Below are 15697 nucleotides of genomic sequence, written 5' to 3'. Positions count from 1 at the left end.
TTATTGCAACACCAGCTTAAGCTGCAGCAAACTGGGTTTGTACTTCTGTATATCTGACACATTCAGCTACTCGGATACTCCAATATGTATGTTATATATATAGTATATGTTTGTAGCCTGCATTATAAGTAGATATATTTAAGAAACACCCACCTGCTGCACGGTGGGCGAGGCCATCCATTGCTGAAACAAATCCGATGTGACCGAGGGCCGCTTGTGCGGCTTGCGGCTCTCAATGAACTCGTGCAGGCGGCTCAGCGCCTCGGGCGGTGCACGTTCCGTTAGCCATTTCTCAAAGGCCTCGGGCTTCTCTTCGAACAGGCGAGCCACCTCGTCCACATCTTGCTGTGTGGCTGTTGTCTTACCGCTGCTGCTGCTGTTGATTTTGGCATTTGCTGATGGAATAGACACAGTCGTAGGCGCACTCGCTTCACTGTCGCTGGATTGTTTTGACGGAGCTGTTTCCACATGCTGATTGTTGTTGCTTTGTGAATGGCATTCGGACTTTGCTTGCTTGCTTATGACTGCAGTTGCCATTGTTGCTGTTGCAGCAGTTGTTGTTGCTGTGACTGTTGCTGTTGTTGTTGCTGTGACTGTTGCTGTTGCTGTTGCTTCTGCTGTTACTGCTGCCAGTGGTTCCTTTGCGGCACCATTGGTTAGAGCTTGAGATGTTGTCTCCACAGCCACCTCGGAGCTTGTGGAGCTGACTCGATCGCCGGCCCTGCCCGTGGTAGCTGATACATCGGTCATGATTGTTAGTTATCGTGTCAACGGCAGCAGCGGCAATGGTTACCAAGTCGCTAGCATACATTCAGTACACCTGATGCTCCCACATCAGGTGAATCGGGCCCAGCCTAGCCTCACTGAGTGGGCGATGCTCTTCAGCTAAACGCTTGACTGCGGCTCCAGCTGCGTGGGCTGACAAAGTCACGTAGCTGCCCACTTATATGGCTGAGTGGGCTGGTTGAGGCTGGTTGAGGCTGGTTGAGTTCCTTGACGACCTGTTGCCGTCGCCTGTTGCCTATTGTTGCCTCCGCGGCTGTTTGGCTGGCTACACGACCTTAATGGGACAGCGCCGGGAAGGGGTAATTGATGACGAGACCAACTCAAACTGTGCCCGGCAAATGGCTTTGTGTCATCTTCAGCCCTTGTGGCTGTGTTCGTTACATTAGCCTCTAGATCTCGGTTCATGCACGTTCGCCTCAGTCCCGGGAGCCGTCGCCTCAGTCCTTCTATTGCCGGCTTTAAATATTGACGCACAAACAAGCCTCGGCAGCCATTTAACAGTTCATTTCTGTTTGATTTGCGACCACGTGCTGTCAACTTGATTTCACTTAAGCTGCAAGAGATTGAACAAAAGGTTAGTATTTCTTGGTTGATTACTCAGTCAGTTGAAGGGGAACATTTAGTTAGCTCTTGGCCAACATTATACAAAAGTTTTGAAGCTATATATCATGGAGCACCTATTATGATGAATAAGTCATAAAAAGGGAAATATTCGGGATGAAAATGGCGAGCTCTGCTTCCATATATTAATTTTAATGAATATATTTTAATAAATATATTTTTGTTTCTGATTTCTATGTATAATTTCTATTCTATTTCTATTCTATTCTATCTATTTACTTTTTCTTGAAACCTACATTGGTGTTTGGCCATTTACAAAGCTGATTGCATTCAAATTCAATCAAAATCTGTATTCCCCCCATGAGAGCTACTTGCTTTTCAAAATTCTAAATCCTCATCATGAGCCATTCTAATCGATATATGACATCAACTATGGCCGCTATTGAAACAATAAGGCAGCCAAAATCAATCTCCTGTAAGCCAACAGGCCAAATGAGCAGAGAATTATTTCAGGTTTTCTCAGATTAGATTGTTATTATCAAGTGAAAAGAGTGGCTTAAGCCAGTCACTCGGAGTAAGTTCCTTTTCCTGGCAATATTTCTTACTGGCATTCCAGCCGCATTCATGTGGCCAATCTATTATTCGAATGCCATTTCGCTTGAGCTTGGCAATTCTCAAAATGTCAATTGTTTTTGCGCAAGCGAAATGAATTTTAAACGAATGGCGAGAGTCTGGAAGACATATGCATGCATGTATATGAAATTGGATTTATTTCCTTTGTATGTAATAAATTTGTTTATTCTATCACACAACTCGAGATGCAAATACATTTAAATGCTTCATTGGAGCACGCAAAATTTATGACCACAAGGTGCACTTTAGGCCAAACAGAGAGGGAGAGAGAGTGAGAAAGAGGGAGCAACCAATCGAGCTTTGATTTTACCAATGTCATATGCAAATTTTGAGCGTGCGTCGAGAGACGATGGGGCATGGTGGGGACTAGCGAATTGCCACTTACAGTGCGGCAACATTTCACAGCCGGCAAAGACGCAAGCAAAATATGACAACAACAAAAAAAAATATATATAAAAAAAATAGCAAATAAAGAAGAGAGGAAAAATACATTTAAATGAAATCGAGGAAAACCGCTTCCGCTAAGGGCTATGGCAGGGGCAGGGGCAGGGGCAGGGGCAGGGGCAGGCGGAATTGGGCAATGGGGCAATGGGCCACTGGGGACTCCATTGCGCATTTATGCGCATTTGCATTAAAATGGCTTTTGGCATTTGCATAGAACGGCTCGCGGCATTCGCCACGTGCGCAACTTCTATGCGCTGCACTTGCCACATCGCCTTGACTTTATGTTTAACTAAAGTTTTTGGGGCTGGGAGTGGCTGCCATTTAATCGAGCTGCCAGCTGCCTTATGCATTTCCATTTGCTGCTGAACATTTTCACCTTTTACCATGAAAAAATAGATTGGCTTTCCGACTATGTGCTAGCCATGTTTGTTTGTTGCACGCTCGCCTCCGTTTTCATATTCTGTGTGCACACGAGCCCTCCACTCCCCCATTCGCCCATTCGCCTCGGCCAACCGATTGACTCGGTTTTTGCCTTGCATTCTGCTCTCTTCACTCTGCTTTCCGCTTGTCATAAACAATGCTGTTTTGAATAAAACACAATGGCCAACAAAAGCGTTGCTAGCTGCTACCCTAACTGTTGTTAGTCAGATCTTCATTGTCTAGCATATTCTAATCGTCGCTCTGTGCAGGGTATATGCAAACAACAATGACTAAGCCGACAGCAACTACCTCGAGCTTTATCACGCGCTCGTTTGCAATTTCAAATTGGGTAATAAATTCTTGAACTCTGCTCTATAAAGGCAACTCTCCCCTTCCCCCTCCCCCCCTCTCTCTACAACTCACTCTCTCTCTCACTCTGTCCCTGTCCTTCTCTATATGCATCACTTTGCCATTCATGAGCGTGTGAAATTGCTTTGCTCTCGCCAACGTTTTATGGGCGGCCATGTTACTGTTTGTGACTGGGGCGTGGCTGCAGCCATGTTGCACATACCCCCCCTTTTCAGCCAGAGTACTTCTCAGATTTAAGATCAACATTAAAGATTAAGATTTTAATGCGCTTTGCGGCTAACAAATTTTCTTTTTATATCCCGCAAGCGTTCAGGCGTCTGCAGTAGCAGATTGACCACAAAATCAAAAGCAGCATTTAAAGTCGTAGCCAATGTCAATTCAAATGCAAAGTGTTCACTTATGTCGTGATCATGTTGCTGCTAATCAATTAAATCTCAATGTTCAATCATTTTGGGCATCTAACAGCCAGAAGGAGTCGTCCTGCTCCTACACAGGACACTGGCGCTACACACTCCCTCGCATTCCGACTGAGGCGCTGTTCACATTGTATGCGAATTTGCTTAATTAATGTAATGCAAATGTGCTCAGAGCAAATCGGACGGGCCGAGTCGCCCCTTTGCTAGCTGCTGTGCTGTGCAATCAGTCAACAAAGCATCGCAGTAAATTTGCATAGCTTAGACACGGATGCTCAGCTGCCTGGCAGTGCAGCGGGGCAGTGGGGCAGTGGGGCAGCGGGCGAACGGGGTAACGTGGCCGACGTGTGCCGCAATTAGTTTGCCACAAATATGGGGTAAATTATGCGAACATAACAGCTACAAACACACACACACACACACACACACACACAAAGCCAGTTCATGAAAGTTTGACCGGAAATGAGCAGCGGCAGCGCCTAAGCTCGACAAATAAACGAAACGAAAGTAAATAAACTGAACAAAGCTAAACAAATCAGATACATACACACACGCACACATACATACATACGTGCAGTGTGTTAAATAGGTGCAAATGCAAATGAAGCTCTTAAATATTTACTAACAATTCACATTTCAAAGGCAAATTGCAGCAAGGCAAACTCTCACACACACACATACATATATACAAAGTAGCGAGCTGGCTCATATTTCCATTAATTAAAAAATGTGTATGTGTGCGTTTTGTTTTTTTGTTTTTTTTTTTTTTTTTTTTTTTTTTTGATGCTGCAGTTATTTTTAATTAAAATGCGGCGCAAACATGTTCGCTGCCACGCCGCACATTAGTCGCAACTGCAGTTGCAGCTGCAACATGCAAATGAAGCTTAACAGCCTGCATGTGTCCATAAATAGGCAATGCGAAGATGGGCGGGGCTGGTCTGAGCTGGGCTGCGCCTGAAGCGGTTTCACCTTTGTAGTTGTGCATGCGCCAGGTCGAGTGGGGTCCGCTCGAAATTAGAGAATTAGTGACCGCATTGTTGCTGTGCAGACGCAAGTGCAAGTGCGGATGCGGATGCGGATGCGGCTATTGCTGCATACGCGTTAGCGTAAATTAACTTGGCGGCTACTTTGTAGTCGAGCTGGCGCTTTCATTTTCGTGTTTTCAATTTGGCAAATTGCAACATTGCATTTTGGCCTCGGCCATCAACGTCGCTTAGTGCTCAGGCCAAAAACGCCGCGCAGCGCTGCTTTGTGGCATTGGCAGCACAATCACGTAGCTGCCACACACACACGCACACTCTGTCTCTTTCTCTCTCTCTCAGCTTACAGAGTTGCCTGCGGCTGTCTCTTTGACTTGAAAGCAGCAAATGCGTCCAGGGAGAGTTAACGCGCTGCGGCTTGTGCAACAATGGTGTTGACATGCAACACTCAGCATCACAGCCGCTGACTCTCCTCCGTCTTGGGTTTGCCAGCGCCCGTTGCGGCTATGGCAATTTTCGTATGCGCTCTTGCCACGGCTCTGGCAATTCGAATTTTGCATTCAGCCAGAGCAGACACGCTCAACACACACTATGCGTGCTGGTTGTAAGCTGCTTGGCTCTGCTCTCGGCAACAATACTTGTTGCATAATAATTACACAAATCCGCTGTGACACGCGCTGCATGTGACAGAGATTAGTTTACAATGTCAGCTCAGCTCAAACGAAATTGGATTCCAGAAGAGAAACTCTAACTAGATTAGAAAGCACTTGATGCGGTTCTTCTAATAACTTTCATCCGAGTCCAGCTGTTTACCTAAGTGGACTAACGTAAATTACAATGACTATCTATAATCCCGTTAAGCAGGTCAAATGATTAATAACATTCAGTTACACCTCAAAGCTACGGTGAAAAAATGTCGTCACAGACTGCAACAATTAAGATGGCTCACCAATAGAAAGAGCACCTTACCGCTGAGATGCAAAAGAGCTGTCTATGTGCACTGCATCCTACCAATATGGCTCTATGGAGTGCAAATCTGAGGGATCGCTGCAAAATCGAATTATAAAAGAGTGCAGGTTTTGCAGAACAGAGTGTTAAGGCAGATAACAAACTGTCCCTGGTACATACGCGGCTCAACACTGCATAGAGACCTCAAGCTGTCTACTGTCGAAGAACAAATAAATAAACACACAAGCAGATACTCAGACAGACTTGTACGACATCAAAGCCTACTCGCAAGAGGTCTAACACCTGCCAGACCCCTAAGACGACTTAAACGGCAGGGCTTTGCCAAAACAATGGGTATTCAATAAATATTATTATTATTATTTTTCTTTTTTTCTCAGTCCTCACAAATTGAGTGAGGTTTGGCTCTAATTTTATGTATATATATGTGTTGTTAAAGTACTATATGTGATTGTACAGTTTCTACACTTAATAAACCAAAATTCAAAAAAAAAAAAAAATAAAATAAATAACATTCAGCAATACTCATGAACACTCTATATAAGCCATTCACTTTGTAACTATTCACGAACTAGTTCCGTCAGCTCCAATGCAAAAAATTCGATTAAAATCGTAGCATACTTTTGTGCGTTGAAATAGTTTTCTAATCTATTTGACACTTTTTACAATGTTTGCTATACGCTGAGGCGGAGAACGCCGCCAGCCAAATCACGAGATTGGTTACCGGATGTGAGTGGTTTGTTAGAAACACCATACTGCACAGAGACCTGAAACTAGCCACTGTCTTTGATACAATAAACCAGCACTCGAGTCGGTACAATGACCGGTTGGAGCGGCACAAAAATCGGCTAGCAAATATGCTAACAGTAAGTCGAACTCCAAGGAGGCTCAACAGAAGGCAGCCAAGGGATTTAATCCTCCGTTCTCCCCATAGGAGAAGAAGATGAAGTCGTTATTATTTTTGTATTGTGTACATATTTGTTAATATTGAAACTGCTAACTAAGTTAGCCGGCGCGCCCAAATGGGCTGAATGCATAGCAAAAAAGCACACAAAGGGGTTACTAAACTACCCCGTATGGCTTTAATAAATCAAAAAAAAAAAAAAAAAAAAACTTTTTACACTCGCTAGCAAAGTAAAATGGGGCATATTAGTTGGTTAGGCCTATTCGTGTGATGCAAAACTGAAAGACTTGAAGTTTGGAACATGAAGAGGAAGTATGAATACGCTCGAGTAGAGAATGAAATACCCAATCTTTAATCTTTAACTTGTACAACAGATAAAATCATTCTTATTTAAAATTCTATATGCTAGTATATATGTAGCTTCAAGGACCAGAAGCGTTGAGATCTTGAAACTACATATATCGATACTATATCGATTTCCAAATCTGTATCTATGTATATCGATCCCAGTATTTGCCGCAGATAAGGATATGTTTTGCTGATATATCACTCAACGCTTAGTTATTTTACTGCACTTCACATGTGTAGGGCAGTCGATGAGACTCGATTTATTTAGCGTTTTTCTATGAATTCATATTGTTTGCATCTCTTTAGCATAAATTGAATAAATTGAATAATTTCAGCAATTTCTGTTGATTCTAACAACACGAATTGAGTGTAAATTAAACACATAAATATAATTATTTGCATTTGCGGTTTTAATTAATTTCATTGAAATTTATTTGATGCTTGCTTGCAATTGACCATTGACTAACTAAACACAACATCAAATGGAAATCCCATTAAGAGTCGGCAATTTAAGTAGTTTTCACTTTTGGATTACAAATATCACAAAAGATATTTGCTCAATTACGGTCTTAATTAAACCACAGCAAAGCGTGATAGAGTCTGAGTGGCATCAATAATAAATTATTAATAATTTGAGTGCCAGCTGCAGCTTAGCTGGAACTAAAATTCAATTAGGCCAATTCGAGAGTCTTTGAGCGGATGAAACTCAAGTAGAGCTTAGATGCCATTAACATTTTGCTATGCATTATTTTGCAGTTTGCGCAGGGAATGAGGCAGCGCGCTGTGTTGGGGCCTTGTAAAACTTGTCAATGCGAAATAATTGAAAAACTTTAGCGCACGCTGTGCATAAGCACAAAAGGATCAAAAAAAAAGACACTGCCGGCGTGGCATTAATTAAAACATTGGACGCTGGTCGCATCAGCTATAAGTGTGAGAGGCACTCACACAGACACAGGCACAGACACACCCACACACACACACACACATAGACACAAGCATTACGGTCCATTAGAAGCGAGCACAATAACCAATTTTCTACTCAACTTTCAGTGTCCTGCTAAGCGAGCGCATTTCCAGATTAAATCGCAGTCGCTCGAGAAATGCCGTTTGACAGCGCCAAAGCCACTAGGATGCAGGACCTCGACTGCAGACTCCTGACTGCTGGCTGTTGAGTTCCCGCTACATAAATGCCAACAGAGTTGACTGCAAATGCTTGGCTCGCTGACATAACAATGCGGCAGGAGCTGAGACAGTGCGACAGGACAGCGGCACATCCTGCCCAGAGTGCTGGCCGAGCCAAGTGGCTTTGAGAGATTCCACTTCAGTGTCGGCATTTTCTTTTGAACAACAGGCGGCAGGCGGAAGGCGGAAGGCGGGCAGGTGGAGTGACTGCCTGCGGCATGCAATTTGATGTGTAAATGGAAAATTCATTAGATGCCAATGACACGAGCTGACAGAGCTGACACTTCGACATCAACAAGTGCTTGAGTATTTGGCTGAATATTAGCCAAGTTTTTACTCAATATGAGAGAAGAATGGCGGCGGGAGAAACACTTGTTGGACGAAACACTCAATGAGATGAAAGCCCCTATGAGAAGCACAATAGCTGATGGTAGCTAGCCCGGAGCTCAAATTGAAATGTCCACTTTTGATAAAGATATCCTTCTGCAAGACGCGCTTTTCAAAGGAAATACTCGACACGGAGCCTTCCAACAACTTGTTGCTCTCATAAATGGCTCATGATCAATTCTTATAGTAAAGCCAAAAATTAAGTCAATTAACATTAAAGGCAAGGAACAACACTGCGCGTCATCAGTATAACATCCACTTCACGTTCTATATTAATATTGAATATTTTCTATATTATTCGAGTCTGCTCTATTCAATTCTGTTTTATTTTTCGTAAAACCTCCGTAGAATTACAATAAATATTTATTTTTTAATTTAAAAAAAAATGCTTGAAAAAATCTAGTGCTATATATGGGTCACATTTCTTTCAATTAAAATTAATATTCTTTTCGAAAAAAAAAATGACTTTAGTATTACTACTTACAGTATAGTAGTATTATCTGTCAAGCAAACTTCAAATATCGAAGTTTACTCTGATTCTCGACTATTTGGTCGAAAAAATTTAGCAAAACTATTATTTATTTTCTTAAAAATCACGAGTTCTACTGGAAAAAATGTAATAGGATTTACAAGGTATCCAGAAAAAACTCATCAATAATCATCATTAGCTTACCTCTACTAATTTTCAGCATGTACTTCACATTAATTCTGTTTCATATGAGCTGCATTTAGTATTATATAAACTCGACAGCTTTTCAGCTCGTGTCATTGGCAGTCAGACACGCAATCAGAATGTATATGCAATCGAGATTCTTTCTTCTTTGGCCTCAGTCAATTTGCATACGCATAGCTATATGAGATTTAAGACACACACCCACCCACACACACACCGACAGTATTTGTGTTTGTGTGCGTGTGTTTATTTTGGATGAAATCTCGAGCGGCCTTAAGGGCCAATTTAATAGCAATTTGTGTGCGCTGTTACCACGTTTGTTGTGCCGTTTACCATTTACCATTTTACCAACACAGACATGTGAAATCTTCTAGGAAACAAGCCGCAATAATAACATTCCTGTATAATTTCATACAGCGATAAGCGCGTTGCTGTTGCTATTGTTGTTGTTGTTGTTGTTGTTGACGATGAAGATGAAAATGAAGATGCCTCGGCTCGTCACGTTGATGGCGTTGAGATTCTCGCCTTTGTCTGTTTGCACACGCTCGACATTGGCATTGGCATGGGCATTGACATTGGGATTGGCATTGGGATTGGAATCGGGATTGGGCATGGTCTGTGTGGCGATGGGTGACGGGCGACGGGCGACGGGCGACAGGCGTGGTCCATGCCTCTGCCATGTCGATGTTTCGGTTTCCGTCACCCATTGTTGCAGCACACACACACACCCCCGCTGCCTTGCCTTGCCATGCCGCATAGCTGCGGCTTTTGTTGTCTGCCCCCCATAGCTGCTCATATCGCCCTATTGACAGTTGTTGTTAATGGCATCACAATATTTAGTTGGGGCTTTTGTTTTAAGACAATTTATGCTTGATTGCATTGATTGATTAGCCGCACTTGTTGTGCCGACGCCACAGTGGATCCTTGATGTGAGGTGTGGAGGGGCGGAGTGGGTGCACTCAATTGTGAACTTTAATTGGATCAATATTTGTGGAAAATTGCCAGCTGAATATGAAATCCACAAACATGCTGCTCTAGGGCGCTGATCAATTTTGTTAACTTTTCAATTAAAACTTTTAACTAACTAATATAAAATAATAAATCGTTTCACGCTTGACTTGAAACTTGTTGTGTATTGGCTTATGGAAAAACTTAGCTAATTGCCGCCTGTTTCTGTTGCCCTTCAGCATTATTAAGAGCTTTCGGTTAGTGAATCCAAACAAAGCCAAAGACACAACAACTTTTTATGAAAGAGAACAAAAAATCAATTTCCCAAATGCTAAGTCAATGTGCCCGTCTTTAAGCTGAACTGTAAAAGCTGAAACGAAGTTCGGCCAACGCTGCATGAAACTGCAAAAGGGCAAAGGTCAAAGCATTGCTTACAGCTCCAGCTGGAGGGTTCGCCGCTTAACCTAAGCCCCCACGCGTATGACAAACATAAAAGACATTAATTGCCCGACTTGAAGCAAAAGAAAAGAAAAGAAAAAAAAGGATAAAAATACTTTATATCAATGCGTGTCATGTATTTGGATTTATTACATGTGAGGCTTGGCATGTCGTGGCCCGAGTCTGAAACACTAACTGTAACTGTAACTCATCACTATGCAGTGCACATATAAATGACTCGAATTGTATATATATATATTTATGTGTACGTGTGTGTGTGTGTGTGTGTGCGTGTTTGAAGGATCTCATAAAGCAAATCACAGAGTCGCTTGTCATTTCTCCCATAAAGCGAAATTCGCTTTGGATTTGTGCTTAAATGCGAGTCTTTTATTTTATTTGCAGCTTTGTTTTTATTTTTGTGCCCAGCACTCAAAGAGCACTAAGTTAGAGGAGGGATAATAAATAATGCTGTTTATATACGTTGGCATGCCGAATGGGATGTTCGGTTTGCCAACATAAATGCGCACATTAATTGATCTTAAATATAAAGTAAATATATTGATGAAATGTTTAACGAAGCTGCACAAACGATGCTGGCAATGCAATTGAAAGGGAATTCTTTCGATAAGCAATTTATTACAGCGTATCTGGTCGTTCAGCATGCAACAGCTGGAGACAGCCGCCGTTAGTCAGCAAAATTGTGAGCAGTAGCTCTTTTTAGCTGCTCTTAGCCGCTGAGTTTAGTTTTCGAAATGCTGCTCGTCATGTAAATGACATCAGCTCGGATTTGCCAAGCTGCTGATAAACCCAAGCCTCAAAGCATACACCAAATCCCCTCAAAAGCAAATAACACAAAGCAATTGATGATACTGCAGAGTTGCAGACAGAGAGAGAGAGAGAGAGAGAGAGAGAGAGAAATAGAGAGAGATTGAGAAGACTTACAGTCAGCCTAATGAGTCAGTCAACTGTGAGTGCACTGAGGACTCACAATGCAAGGACTCTGCTAGTGCATTCGAGTGGAATACTTATGCCCAATAAAGCTAAATGGAGCTCAGCTCCAGTTTGGCCACGATGTGAGCTGATGCTGCCTTTTCATAGCTGACTTGTGCCTAATTATTGGTTAGTGAGCTCTCTTGGCCAGCAGCAGCAGATCGATCAAAATATCGACAACATTTTCAGTTGCAATTAATCAACGGCAGTTGGCGAGTCTATCGCATACTTCATTTGCATTAGCACTCACTGTACGAGAGACCGCCAGTCGTTGGATGGCAGGACATTGAAATGCCATTAGCATTAGGACACGCTGCGTTGGTTAACCGCAGCAACTGAACCGCGACGAATGCGAAACGCCAATGCCAATGCGAATGCGAATGCCAAAGCGATTCCGAATGTGTACAGTAAAAACACGTTGGACGTAACCGCAAAGCATGACAAATATTCATTTGTCCTGTTTCCCATTTGCCGTCCGGTTCGCACCGCCCTCGACCGCAGTGCTATAAACTAATTAAAGTGTCATTCCAGCTGCACCCCAGCGCGGGCTCGGACACGGACTCGGGTTCGTTTGATAAAATATGAGACCGTTTGAATTTATGATGAACTTAGGCTTTCCAATTCGGTCAGGTAAATTGGTAGCCAAACAGTAATTATAGTCTGCCTGTTTCCATAAATCATCATATGACAGCATTGAAATTAAAGTTGTATAATGGAAAATATATACGTTAAAGCTAGTCAGCAAAAAAAAAAAAAAAAAAAAAAAAAATACCAATATTACAGTTCTGAAATAATGCTTAAAGTGCAGAGCTTGCAAATGATTCTAGGAAAGGAAGCAATACGTCAAATATAATCAGAGCTAGATATTTGATTGAGACCTTTGCAAATTGCAATTCCGGAAATTGTGCGAATTTGTGAAAATGCACGTAATAGACAAAGGGTATATAGTATATAGTGCATTCAGTATATAGTATATTCATTATATATGTAGTATAATCAGTAAATAAAATGTTCATCATCATAGTATATTCATATTTTAAATACATATTCTAGTATAGCAATCACAGTATAAATTTTTCGCATGCACCTATCGATAAAAATCGATTATGTGATTTAATTTGAAAGTATTGTTTGAATACCAATAAAACATTGTCAATTTGGGATTATCTATACATAATCAATGCATATGTTTTGCATAACACCGTTTAAGTGGAAAAAATTTAATTCATTTAAATTCATCTGAAGCCCATAATAAAAGCCTACATGCAGGATTAGAGTGGTTCGAGGTATCTCCTTGTATTAAAATGTATTTTATTATTGCATTAAAATCGTTCATAAAGCTTTCAACGATTTGAAATATTTTCATTAATTCTGTATAACGATTTTAAATATATGTATAAAATCTGTTAAGAATGAGAATAAATTAAGAATATTACAAGACACTTTCAAAGTTTATTTTCAGTTGAAGAAAAACTAAATTTTATACAAAATAATAAAGTCTAAATGAGGTAAAACTAATAATTAAATATATATAAGGATAAGGATAAGGATACGAAGGATTAGCTAAAGCTCCAAGCCATATTAAATCAATTAGAATAAAAGAAAACTTTCCTAATCTGGCAAGTTAAATCATTGCTAAATGCTTAAGTCGTTCACTACTCAAAATTTAAAAGTTCTTAATTATTACACAATTTTAGACGACTTTAATTTCATTAAAGCTCCAACAATTGCGATCAAAGCAGGTTTGGATTATGGCTCAGAGGCGAAATTATTTGCCACATTGTTTTCGTAGAAAATGAAAATATTTGTAGTAGAATGTTTGGGGCATTGTTTCGTACATTGTTTGTTATTCGGAGAAGAAACTCACTCCGGCAGCAGGTCAAGCTGGAAAGTTTTAAAAGCTTTTTACACCTGAGCTACTTACGGCAGGGCCCAGGCACTCACAGCAGCCGAAAATTTTGTGCTAAATGCTCGAAAAGCGAAAAACGAAAAACGGAAAACTTTTGCCTCTGGGCTCGTTGAGTTTTGTGCCGCTTTTCATTAATTAAAGAACTGCGACTCCACATTGGTCGGACAATTCTCGTTTTTGGGCATTTGGACAACTGAAACAGACATTTCGGCTTGCCATTTGCAGACAGTTTGTCTGCCGTCTGCTGTCCGTCGACTGCTGTCCGTCGACTGCCGACTGTCGACTGTTTTATCCGATTAGCTTGCTGTACTATTTGCACAGACAGAGATGAAAAGGCAAGTCTGGAACTGTTCAAGTGCACTTCCTGCTGCCAACTTTGGGTGCTTGTCGAATGTCAAGTGGAAAATGAATTGTTGAAAGCAGCTCACGCAATAAAGCCGAACGAGCTTCGAGCTATCGATTTGCCGCTTTGCCGTATAATGGCTGCAAATTGTCGCTGAAATGCTTTTAATGTGTTTGGCAGCTCATGTAAATTACTTCGCACCATCTACTATAAGAGTATTAAACTGTTTACACTGCAAACTTTATGCAAACAAACAAGCGACTAAAGCAACGACCAGACTGAGGAGGCTGATGGGGTGATGAGTGAGGGAGAGGGGGGAGGGGGAGAGTGGGAGAGAGAACAGGAGACTTGCAAGATACTTATATGAAATTATATATACTTATATGTGTTGCCAGATAAGCTGCTTGGCATTAACTTTGTGGACTCGCGTTTAATGGAACTTTTTTATTACCTTCCGTTGCGGTGCTGAGCCACTCGAATTGCCGTCATTCATTTGGAATGGATATTTTAAAGCTCTTTCGATTGGCAAATTAATAACGATATTTATGTGTGACCGAAAGAGGATTAAATAACTGAATACATATTGTACTGATTGGTTATGAAAACAGTATATTTATGTATATGTGTATATAAATGCATTAAGGAAACAACAATTCCCATCAGAGCTGCAAATTGATTGAAAGTGCTTTCAGTGCTGCACTTATATAACAACAATATCCGCATTTGCGAGCATGTCACTGAATATTTTAAAGCCATTTCTTTTTTGTATTCTTCCTTTCAGAAGTCAACAGCTGCTGTTGTCTCGTCGCTTGTTCTATTCATGTGATTGTTGAAGTTATGAGCCAAACACACAAAGAGATAGCCACACATGTGTCGCAGCTTAACAACCCAAGCCAATATGCGCACTGCCACCCAAGAGCCCCCCACAGGTGCTGACAAATAAGAGACACAAAAATACGACGCACACACACACTCACACACACAGCAATCAAATTAATTAATTAAATTCTGCTCTAATACGTGGTGCAAGTGTCGCAGCTGCCACATCTAAAACTCATTAATGCCACGCGTGTCTCCCAATGATATTCAATGTGAGCAGACAAAAAGTGACACAAAACCCAAAAGGAATAAAATAAAAACTATCTACAAACACGTTCATTGACAGCTGTGATTTATGTGACACGTGTGAGAAAAGTCGCCAATCAGAAGTTGAGCAAGGTATATTATATGTATATTCATAGCAATCGCCAAACAGTAGTAAAGTATATGAGACGCATTTGTATAGCATACTCTCAGTCGCTCGAGTTTCGATTGCTGCCAAAGTTGCCTTAGGCTGAACTGGAGCCAAAAGCAAGGTTTGCCAGCTATTTAGATTTCAACTGCATATATCTGTATGTATAAATTTGTATAAATATTTATTTTTTTATTTTATTTTATTTTATTTTTTTTTTATATTTTAAGTTTAGCTTGCATGCCAAAAATATTTTGCCCAGGCGGCAAAAACCTAAAGTCGAGACTTTGATCTGTTGCATATTTGTGTAAATCCCGCATTTAAGCAAAAATTTAAATGCAACAAATCCATGAAATTGAAATCAAATAATTGCAAGTGAAATGCAAAAACAAAAAAGGCAACTCAGAGCATGTATGCAAATATGTTGATTTAAGCAAATATTGTCGTTTAATATTCTGGATAAATATATGTGAAATCGTTTATTAAGTCATTGCAACAAAATGTGCATTTGTGCAACAAACATAATATTTAACAAGTATATTAAAATTGCTAAAGATTAATTAAGTCTAGTCTTATTAGAGTCGAAGAGCATAATCAGTATATATAGACAGTACATATGTTTATACATATATTCTCTGAAGAAAGGAAAACAAGTTAGAGTGAGAGATGGGAAACAGAATCTGGGATACAAATATATCCAGCTTGATATAATTTATTCCCGTTCTAGATCAGTTTGAGCTGCAATAATTTCATCAAGTTTTATTTAGCTGTG

The 15697-nt window shown here is 40.8% G+C and overlaps 1 protein-coding gene across 1 annotated transcript in view; it reads right to left on the bottom strand.

Annotated features, from left to right (window-relative positions):
- LOC6575197 (cGMP-specific 3',5'-cyclic phosphodiesterase) overlaps positions 1–15697 on the bottom strand; it is a 71990-nt gene that overhangs the window by 35487 nt on the left and 20806 nt on the right. The window contains exon 3 of the mRNA XM_032728524.2: positions 154–1339. Coding sequence (XP_032584415.1) covers positions 154–750 — 597 coding nt within the window. The 5' untranslated portion in view covers positions 751–1339. The remainder of the gene's footprint in view (positions 1–153; positions 1340–15697) is intronic.

The sequence above is a fragment of the Drosophila mojavensis genome, unplaced genomic scaffold, assembly GCF_018153725.1.
Source record: "Drosophila mojavensis isolate 15081-1352.22 unplaced genomic scaffold, ASM1815372v1 contig_231, whole genome shotgun sequence".
NCBI lineage: Eukaryota > Metazoa > Arthropoda > Insecta > Diptera > Drosophilidae > Drosophila > Drosophila mojavensis.
Note: the sequence above shows the minus strand (reverse complement) of the source record. Positions and strands in the feature narration are given on the sequence as shown.